At 38.2% G+C, this 10,929-nt stretch overlaps 1 protein-coding gene across 1 annotated transcript in view; it reads left to right on the plus strand.

The window, feature by feature from the left end:
- TFDP2 (transcription factor Dp-2 (E2F dimerization partner 2)) overlaps positions 1–9,769 on the plus strand; it is a gene marked incomplete at its 5' end in the record, with an annotated part of 25,724 nt that extends 15,955 nt beyond the window's left edge. Inside the window, 3 exons of the mRNA XM_010293256.1 lie at positions 1,092–1,258; positions 8,233–8,338; positions 9,248–9,769. Coding sequence (XP_010291558.1) covers positions 1,092–1,258; positions 8,233–8,338; positions 9,248–9,431 — 457 coding nt within the window. The remainder of the gene's footprint in view (positions 1–1,091; positions 1,259–8,232; positions 8,339–9,247) is intronic.
- Positions 9,770–10,929: the final 1,160 nt, after the last annotated feature.

The raw sequence follows: 10,929 nt of genomic DNA on the forward strand, positions 1-10,929 counted from the left end.
AAAGGTATAGTGACACATCTTCTTTTCCCTTTTAATGTGGTTACACTTCAATAAATACAGCTGCATAATAATACTGTATGAGTCACAAAAGAAATGATGCCATTAACTGACAATTACGCCAAGTACAAAGCACATAGATTTCTAGATGAAAAATTTGTGTATAGGCACAAAAAGACGTAACTTTTCCAAATGTATTAGATGAGGTAATAAAAAAAAGCAGCATTAAAAAAAAAAAATCTATCAAGAAACTCCACATGTGACACCAGCTTGGAGAGCTAATGGAACACTCACTGGTGACTTACCTTTTAAAGTTCATATTCATGGATGGGTTGCTTTTCCAGGGAGGAAGGTTTTGTCAGCAGAAAATGAGGTACTGGGAACTAGCCTTATATTGTAATCCCTGGAGCACTGCTGTCCCGGCCTTTAATAGCCCGTGATCATAGCATAAGGCCAGTCTAGATGCCCCAGCTTTTCTTAAAGCTGTATTAAATTTATATAGCTATTTCCAGTTTTATATGCAATGAAAAACAGTTTGAGAGTCCTGCAGCAGAAATGAGAGGTTGTCAACATACAGGGCTCTGAACAGACTGCTTTGCTAGCTGCATCCAAATGCATCCAAAAAAGCGAAGTTATACCAAGATAAATAGGTCAGTTCACAGGAGGAGTGCTGCACACCAGAACAGAAAGTGAAATGTAAAAGAAGCAAAATCAAAACAGTTATTTTGATGACAGGGCTGCAGGTGACCTTTAAAAGCATTTGATTTAGTACAAGTGGAGGTTAATTTTTGGTAAGGCCTCCCTCCTTCCCCTTTGAATCCGTTTAACGAGGAAGAAAATTTTAGACTTTCTTCCTGCAGTGGTGAAGTTACATTATTAATTGAGAAAGTGCCATTTTAAACCCTGTACGCATGCCTGGCACAGAAACAGAAGAGAAAAAGCATTTGCTGCACCTTTTTTTTTTTAAGGACCCTTTACAGATAATGAAGAATCTCAACACTTACCTCGGTGCATACCCCAAAAAAAAAAAGGGAAAAATAGCTTAATTTCTGTGCTCTTTTCAAAACCATCTCACTTTGACTTTTTACATGCAGATTTGAATACCTCTTTAATTTTGATAACACTTTTGAGATTCACGATGACAGTGAGGTGCTGAAGAGAATGGGAATGTCTTTTGGGCTTGAGGCAGGCAGATGCTCAGCTGAGGACCTAAGAACGGCAAAATCACTGGTGCCAAAAGCTTTAGAAGGCTACATCACAGGTAAGTTAGATGAAGCTTTTAAATATTGTTCCTGATCAAATTCATAACATTAGTTAACAGAAGAAAATGTAATGTTATTAACCTATTAACATAGGTACTTAACATTTGAAGTTATATGAGAGCTAGTAGGGTTAGCACATAAATGAGTTGTTTTACAATTAACTTTGGAAGGTTTATCATCATAGTTGTCCTGTAAACTTAATTCACGCTTATCTGTAACAACAAACTTCTGAGTGAGCTGCTTATGAAGAAATTATTTCTTAAATAACTAAACTGATACCAAGAACAGATTTTCACGGGTCAGTATTAATTTTGAATAACTGTGGATGTGTGGAGGAGCAAACTGGAAGAAGGCAGCTCCTCCCGAGTTGAGGAGGAAAAGGAAAGAAAAAGAGCATCTCGAACTGGTTGAGTGTAACCTGTATGCGATCCAGCTGCGTTTCGCACTTTACTTTCCCTGAGGTAGGTGAGCGCCACTAAGAATTGTCCGTATCTCTGTTCGTCTGTGTAGAGATGCTCAGTGTCCTCCTAGTGCTTGGGTGATAGGCTCTCCTGTGTCCAGTCATTTCCACAGTTACTTGACATGGAAAAAACAGTGATACCTGGATGAAACACATGGCCAGCAGGTGCCATCTGAGAACTGAGCTTCTCTAAATAAAGTGAGAGGCTCCAAAGAGTTCCAGGACAGGTGTCCCATGCAGTGGCTTTTACCTCCCCTAGTCATACTGTTTGAACAGGTCACATTTAAATAGACTCAAACCTCGATCTCCTTCAGTGTTGCATCATTGGACTAGAGCTGCTAAAATTTGTCATCACTTCCTTTAGTTATTGCCAGACTGCATTCTTCTCGCTCTACCCAAAGCTTAAATGTAGCCCAACTTTTTGTCAAGGCCCTGAAGGGACTTCATCTGTAAAGGAGGTGTTACCCAACGAATTACTGTACGCAGACTTCAATTTTTGAGTACAGGAAGAACAAAGCTACTGCCCTGACTTTGCTACTAACTAGGCTTTGGCCTTGTTTAAATTACAGTAGTATAAAACTCTGTCTTTCACACAGGGAGGTGTAAATCATCATACATTTGACTTTTTTTTTTTTTTTAACTTTTCTAAAGTCAATTCCTTTCTGTTGGCAATATTTAATCTTTGTGTCAGGATCTTTTAAATGCAGGCTTTATATTAAAAATGCTATTTTGTTTTTCTAAGAAAACTACAGTTAAGTAGTCAGGAAGCTGAACATGTGTTTTTGTATTCTTGGTTATATTATTATTATTATTATTATTATGCCCCTGTACTCGGCACTGGTGAGGCCACACCTTGAATCCTGTGTTCAGTTTTGGGCCCCTCACTACAAGAAGGACGTTGAGGTGCTGGAGCGTGTCCAGAGAAGGGCAACGCTGGAGCACAAGTCTTATGGGGAGCGGCTGAGGGAACTGGGGTTGTTTAGTCTGGAGAAGAGGAGGCTGAGGGGAGACCTCATCGCTCTCTACAACTAGCTGAAAGGGGGTTGTGGCGACGAGGGTGTTGGTCTCTTCTCCCAGGTAACTAGTGACAGGACAAGAGGAAATGGCCTCAAGTTGCGCCAGGGGAGGTTTAGATTGGATAGTAGGAAAAATTTCTTCAGCGAGAGGGTGGTCAGGCATTGGAACAGGCTATCCAGGGAGGTGGTGGAGTCACCATCTCTGGAGGTCTTCAAGAAACGTGTGGATGTGGCGCTTCAGGACATGGTCTAGGGGACATGGTGGTGCTGGACTAATGGTTGGACTTGATGATCTTGAAGGTCCTTTCCAACCTAGTGATTCTGTGATTATTTGAGAGAATTAAGAATGAAACTGTTTCTTAAAATCTGTGATGCCAAAACTGCTGGGTATAAATTAGAATTCAGTTACATTTACTAAAAGTAGTACATTTTAAATGGCTTAACATTGCAAACTACATGAAATGTGCTTATGTTTATCAACACTTCTTGTGTTTTCCTAGACCCCTTGTCCTCGTGGGTTTTAAAACTAAGATTTTTGTATATTAATTTCAGTCAATTTTGAAATTACACACCAAGTCTTTATAAGGCTGCACGGGTGTCAAAAAGAGAAGTTGAAAGACATCTTGATCTGTTCCTTGCAGATTCATTCAGCTAAAAATTACTTACCGCATGATTTACCACCAATGTAAAAATGGGGAAAGGAGCAGAACCCACATCTTTTAATAGTGTTGCAGTCTTCAAGTTACTTAATTGCTCCTGTGTATCGAGGAACAAACTAAAATTTCTACTTCATTTTAAACCTGCATTAATTTATCTTTGGAGAACAGGGTTTCTTTACATTTGGAAAAAAAAAATCTGCATCATTACACTATTTACTGATTAAAGCCAGCTTTTAAAGTTGAAGCAATAAAACTACATCTAAACTAGTGATTAGTAGTTCATTTTAGTTTCTTTCGAAAAAAATTCAGTCACACCAATGTATTGCTGGTGGTTTTTTTATTGAAAGCATTAAAGGCAAAACAACTGTGATATTCCTGTGCAAGTGAGAAACAAGTAGTACTCTGTTTCAAAGAAACTAAACAGAAAAAAAATAGTTTCTAAGATTGCATATTCATAAACAATGTTGTAATTCAGAGTTATTTCCCTAGTAGCAGACCAGAAGCCAGAAATCTATCTAGAATTTTAATCATAAGAAATGTATTCATTTTATTTTTTACTCAAAATGCATTGAAGCAAGTAGGGTACTCTTCAGACATGGGTCACGTTCAGCTGTTTCAGCCTGTGAAAAAATTAGTCCAGAAGTGTTGTTACTAGAGTAGATTTATTTTAAAGGTTTCTTGTATCTATTGCTTGCTACTTAATTACTTAACACATATCTACAGTAAAGAGTATGGATTGCATGGTAGAGGTTTATAATGGCAGTAACAAACAAATAAGGGAAACATTTAAATGTTTTGCAGAATACTTGAAAAAACAGCATTTGCCTCATTACGTATTTTCAGTTAAGGAGAACTTCCCAGTTTAACCTTGGCAGTCTTTATACATTGTTTCTTACACCGCAAGAGTGGTGAAATGGAAGGCTCATCACTGCTTTTTAGAATTCGTGGTTACTTCCATACCTCTCATGATGGCACTTTTAAGCACATTGGCTTCAATTACTACTACACAAGAAAAGCAAATCAAGGTCTCGTATTTATTCACTGAGTAAATTCGTTACAGCAACAATTGAAGTTCTGTCACACTAGCTGACTCCATGAACTCAACTGCTGTAGAAACCAGTCCTGTTCCAATGTGTCCAAGTAGGTAAATCATTTCCCCTACAATGTTGGTTTGACCTCAGCCTGGTCATCTTCTTTTCATAGTTACTGACTTCCAAACACTAACAATAGTTTGCATTGTAGTGCTTGCTAATAGGACTGGAGAAACAGTTGAAAGTCAAGACAAGTCTAAACCAGTTCAATGAAAGAAATTTAAAATTGACAAAAAGCTTGGACCATCTCAGCTTTTTTTTTTTTTTAAAGTAACTTCTAGTTGCATTAAAAATGCCAAATAATTTGCTTGGAACTGCTGAATCTGATGTTGTGTGCATCAAAACTTTATTAGCCTATTATTTTCTTTGCAGGAGGATCATGTGCTTTAGTCATTCATCAAGTGCCCTAATTTGATAAAAGTAGTGTCTTCTAGGTTTTATGCAGGTTTCATGATGTGTTAGCAAAAAAGGGTTGTTTTTTTAAAATACATATTTTAAGTACTACATTGGTATGATCCTTAGGTATCTTGACTGACATTGAAATCAGCAGAAGCTAAGGGCATATTAACACCGTAAAGAAAACCATTATGTATATCTTAAATCATGTCTGTAACACATTTTTCTGTTGCTCAGTTGTCATAACTGATGCAGACTTGTAAAAGTGACATGATTTTACCTTACTTTTTCTTGTTTCCCAAAAGGGAGCAAGAGTAGAGGACACAGCAGCTTAACCATAACTTCCTGCAAAAGTTAACATGAAACTGTTGCTTTGGCTAAGTCGCTAATCCAGAAAAAGCAATGGACATACAACAGACTGTACTAGAACCACAATACCTGCCAGCTTCTTGCTATGGAAGGAGCAATGTTATTTCTAACACGACAACTCGCACCAGCTTAAGATGGCATCCCAGGGTCACAATCCCAATAACACATTGCTGCCCATTTCTTCATTTTGACACAGTTAACTTTCCCCTGCCCTCTTCATGAGCTGATTCAGGGTACTAAACTGCAGGCTTTTTATCTGGCAGAGACGTTCCTAACAATTTAGCACACAGACCTATCTAAGCTAAGGGGTCAAACCAGAACAGCTCAAGTGTAAAGGAGAGTGGGATTGCTGGATGAACAGAAATAGCCCATTGACTGAGACAAGCATAAACTCTTGTAGAACCACATCCAAAGTACCATCCTGTGCCTTTTAAGCCATCAATATACTACAGGCAGTTAATGCAAAACCACATCCAGCCTTCGTCACTTGAGTCCTCACTCCTAGAAATAAGACTACAGATAAACAAAACCAGGAAATAAAAATTGTGAGGCACTAATAGTTATGGTAACACCATCCCACTTGTATGTATCCCACTAAGGCAGTGGGCAGAGAAAGTGGTGCAGTTTAGGACCTCTAGATTACACCACCTTCTTCCCTGCACGAAGTAGTGCTCTACGATCTACCTGCATGACAAGCCTTGACTGGAAATGGCCTGAAGTTGGAACTGAAGAGATAAGAGTGAGTGAATGAGCTTATTCAGCTATCAACAGTGATCCTATGCAGCACTTTTGCCCTAATGCCTGAAGGCTATCGAGGGTAGTTCTGTAGAGCCTTCTCATGTAAAGTGCAAATTTCTACCACGTATCTCTCCTGCAAGATATGCCTACTTCATAATAAGAATGCCACTCTTAGATTGGACTGTGCCACCTTGGGAAATGTTTTCCAAGGTGCTTTCCCTGGTTCATAACTGTAGCTATTAGTAATTTATCTGCTCTTCTAGAAGTAGTAAGTCTTCTCATTGCAGGCATGCTTCTATTTTGACAGTCCTAAACTCCCTGTCTTTCACAAACTTCCTCTTCTCCCTGGCTCATCAGAGCCCACTGGAAAACAAAATTTAGAAATACAGGGCAATGAAAGTACAAGGCAGGGATATGCATCTATGAACCTTCTTTCTGGCTTATGTGTAAAATCCATACTTTCCTGCACCTTGCTCTTCAAAAAGATGAGCTAACTAGCTATTATCCCAAAACAGTACTAAAGCACAGGATTACTAGCAGTGACTTGTTATTTTTGTGGAATATTAAGCATGTACACACAGGTACACTCCTTCAAAAGACCAGGAAACAACACTGTGATACACCTCTAATCCACTTCATCTAAATACAATGCGGTCATTCCAAACGGTTCGGCCTCTTCCTGGAAAGACAGGAGGAGACTGTCAGAACATGTTCTCTGTACAAACGAACCTGCATTTAGGGCAATCTTAACGAAAGCCATCCAGCTCTGTCCATATTCAACTATTCTTACCTATTCTGTCCTCATAGATCACCCTAAAACTGCCACTCATTAATGTTTTCTGTCCTGTTCCAAAGACTCTGCTGGCAGGAAGAGCAACCTTGGAGCCTTGCTTTGTAACCCGTCATTAAATACCTCACTGCTAACAAGTCTCCACAGCACAAAACAAGGTAGCCTGTGAGTCACGATGGATGGTGAGACAATTTACCTTAAAACAGTTGTGTGCTAGGCAGTACACTGTCAAATCTCAAGGAGCTTGACAAGAACACAGAAGGACAAATGAGAAAGCACATGTAACAAACACATTTAGTTATTCCTCCTACCTGCTATTATAGAACAATTCTAGATAAAATATGAATAGTACAGTCCCATTTTATTGCTGTCATGCTGTACAGCACAGAGGTTTGGTTAGGCATAGAAAATAATAGTAAGGACTGTAACCATGGTTTAACACATCCAGCTGGAACCACATGCAAGCACCATGAAAAAACTAGACAGTCCCGATAACTTTATTTTGATTTTAACTTTGTGTTGAGATGGAATTCAGGTAGGTCAATAAAAACAACAGTGGACTTGTTTCCAGTTATGCATGCTTCTGCCAAGAGAATCAGCGAAACAACGGACAGGCATGACTTGTTAGGGAATTTGAAAACAAGTACTATGAGCATTTAAGTAACACATTCATATCCCTTAGAGGGCTTTTAACAAATTACCTCAAGGAGTTCACCATTATTGCAAAACCATTTTAATCCTAAAATTTCCTATCCCTAGGGAGGAGACTTATACATCACACACATAGTGTACAACAGGCTCTCTTCATACTCTTGGTACAAGACCTTTGACACTGTCTGTTCATGTCCACAGCGGACTGCTGTCTCTGTTCAGTGTCAGAATGGATTAGGAGGACGCGTTTTAGCCAGCTACAAGACCACCGAGATGGAACTGCCTTTGGCCATCAGAACGCACATGACAAACACATACTGCCTTGGTGGCTTCACTGCCATACCTCCAATCCTGACAAGTACAGTTCCATTTATACCTTCACAAAGCACAACAGCAAAGGCTAGGATCAACCCGTAGCAGTAAGTTTCCATGCAGGACTCCAAAACTCTGTTTCAGGTACCTGTGATTGCATACAGCTACTGGCCAGGGCCACATGCAGTGTGAATTCTCTTCAGAGGGAAAAGCTTCATAGAAACAACCACAGTTCTGAGCAAGAGGGAGAACAAGGCTTGAGTGCATCCACAAACACTGGGGGGGTGTGTGTGTGTGTGTGTGTGTGTGTATATATATATGTAAAATTTCATCTTGATTAAACAGGACTCATCTACAGTACAAAATCAACTTGATAGCTTCTCTTCTAAACTAAGGAATCCTAACTTTAAAGAGAATGCAAAGTTTAAGATTGTAAAATTAATAAAAAAAATCTAAGTCACTATCATAAATACAATTACGCTTTCTTCTAGATATGTCTGCAGGATTTTCATGGATAAACCAAGGGTTACTTGCAAGTTCCGCACAAGCAGTTTCACATTTAGAGGTAGCAGGAGGCACTTCTGATGCTAAATCAAGGTAAAAAAAAAAAAAAAAAATTTATTTTTTTATTGACGGATAGCAATACATGCTTGTGATACTTTCAGTAACCTCACTATTTCATACTGTTTACATGCAGGAAAGGAGATGGTTTCTATTACGTTTGATTTTTGATTGCGATAAAGTCTCTTATTCTGTCTTCCTTGATAATGATATTTGAATGGTCAAATCAACACGCTTTGAATTTTGAACATACTAGCTATTTTGTGTCTATGTTTCAAAAGAATAGAATCACTTCCAGGCCCTTAATTATAAGGACAGAGTTTTCCTGATTAACGTTAAATTCCTGCCTGGGCATGGACTACAAATAGGTAATTACATGTGGGAAAAAGCCTGATAATACTCCTGAAGAATACAAAAGAATGTTTGGTGTCTAAATGCACTACTGCTTAAGCTCTCATGAAAGAAGTTTAGTCCACACAGTCTAATCATAATTCTAAATTAAAAACCAACCAACCAATAACAACCCAATCCAAAAAACACCTCAGCAACCATATTTTGCTTGGAGGTTACCTCTACCTTAAAAAAATGGAAGGAGGAGTTATTCTGGAGCAGGTGCTTCCTCATGGCATTTAACAGCTTAATTTCATATCACAAACATTTCTGTGTATTGACAAAACTGTGATGAATTTATTCTTCTTTAAGCTTTTTTCAGCTAGAGCAATTCTACTAGTTGGTTATAAAAAAAAAGCCACACAATAATCTTTTTTATGTGACTTAGTAGTATTTTAGCAGTTTTCATAACTATTAGCTGTGTTAAATGTAAAGCTTTTGGATTTTTCCTTGTTAGTAGTGTTTTTTTAACTAAAGGAAAAGCTGGGGCCAAAAAGAAAGCTTGAAACTTCATGCGAAATCCTCTAAACTTCGACATTTCTGTTGTTTTGATAGTGAGAACCCAGGGTTGTGTTTGGACGCTGAAGTGGCCTTAGCAACTGGGCAGTTTCTTGCCCCTAGCAGTCAACAGTCCAGCAGTGCAACATCACGCTACTCTGAATCACGTGGAGAAACTCCATGCTCATTCAATGATGAAGATGAAGAGGATGAAGATGAGGATTCTTCCTCCCCAGAATAAGGACAGTAGAAAACAGAATATACAAAATGCTGCTCATAAATATTCTTACTGGGAGCTCCTGTTTGGATTTTACTTAAGTTTCTTGCCTTGGATTGCACAGTGTTCAGTGAAGCAAAATGGAAGCTTCAAAACAAATTCATCAACAGCTGAGATTGAAAACTTTTTGTAACTGAACACAGAATGACGTGCAGACACAGAGTGAAGTGGTTTTTATCACCTATAACCAAGGAAAAGAACAAAATCCCTGGAGATCTGGCAAAGTAAACACCAAGTTCACATTCTCCATTTTGGGACATTCCGACTCAAGTCTCCATCTTCCCCTTACATTTAGCAGATGGAGAAGAAAACAGTCGGTCAACAAATGCCAATTCTTGCATTGTCTTTTGGCTGTGCTACCTTTAGAAAAAGGGGGAGAGAAAGCAAGCGCAAATGCGCCAAAATAGCTATTTAAAACTATCTTATATGAAAATTGTTCTAGGGAAAAGGGGCTGTTAGAATGTTTGCTTTTTTCTGTTCAGCTTGCTGTATAGAAGATTCTTAAAGTAATATAAATTGCAAGTGATTCAATGAACCTTGAAATAGTTTAAATCCATTTTAGATACTCTAAAAGTAACAATAGTATGTCTCTTTTGAAAGGTTCATATGTTCATTTATACTGCAGACCTAATTTATTATAAAGAAGTGATTATTCTTAGCCATTATTAAACAGTCAGGATAAAAACAGCAGTATTCTCTGCACCAGCTTTTTTCAAGGAAAAAAAGTTTTAAAAATTGTATTTCTAAATTATTAGGTTATCCAGCATAGCTTTTCCTTTACTGTTCTAACTTTATAATCCCTTTGATGTTATAGCATGTGTTGTTGTTTTCTTAAAAAAAGGCCTCTATGTTAAGGATCTCAGGCAGCACGTTTTCAAGGGAGTATTTTCAAATTCAGGGTGGGTAGGTCACGTAACTTCTAAAGTCATAGGTTGAGGTTTTTAGGAAAAAAATTTTAACAATACATCTTTTCGTGTTTTGCATTCTAGTCAGCTTGGATTACGATAGACTAACCTTCTTAAAATGAACTTCTGCTTCATTCACCTTGATGCGCCTTTGAAAGAGAGTAGTATTGAACCACTTCCTCAGTAGCATGTGGCTGAAATTGCACAGCATGAATCACATTTGAACTGTTAAATTAGACTTGCGACAGGAGGCTCCGTGTTCTATAGTTAACATCACATCCACTCATAAAGATCCTTTTAAAAAAAACAAAACCTGAATAACAGAGCAAAACACACTCTTCCCATGTTGTTCTAACATCCAGTATTTTAACTAGTCTCGAAGGTAACTATTTTTAGCTAGGTAAATCCAGTTTAAAATAGTGTTACTTCTTTTTAGTTTTTATACTGTATGTAAATAGTCGACCTGTTTCTAAGTACCAGCATGTTAACTGTGAGAGCTCACGGAGGTTGGCTCTGTTATTTAGTTGTGAGATTAGGCAGCTTGTAATGCTGTTACT

This window comes from Phaethon lepturus, unplaced genomic scaffold, assembly GCF_000687285.1.
Source record: "Phaethon lepturus isolate BGI_N335 unplaced genomic scaffold, ASM68728v1 scaffold36658, whole genome shotgun sequence".
NCBI classification, from domain to species: Eukaryota; Metazoa; Chordata; class Aves; order Phaethontiformes; family Phaethontidae; genus Phaethon; species Phaethon lepturus.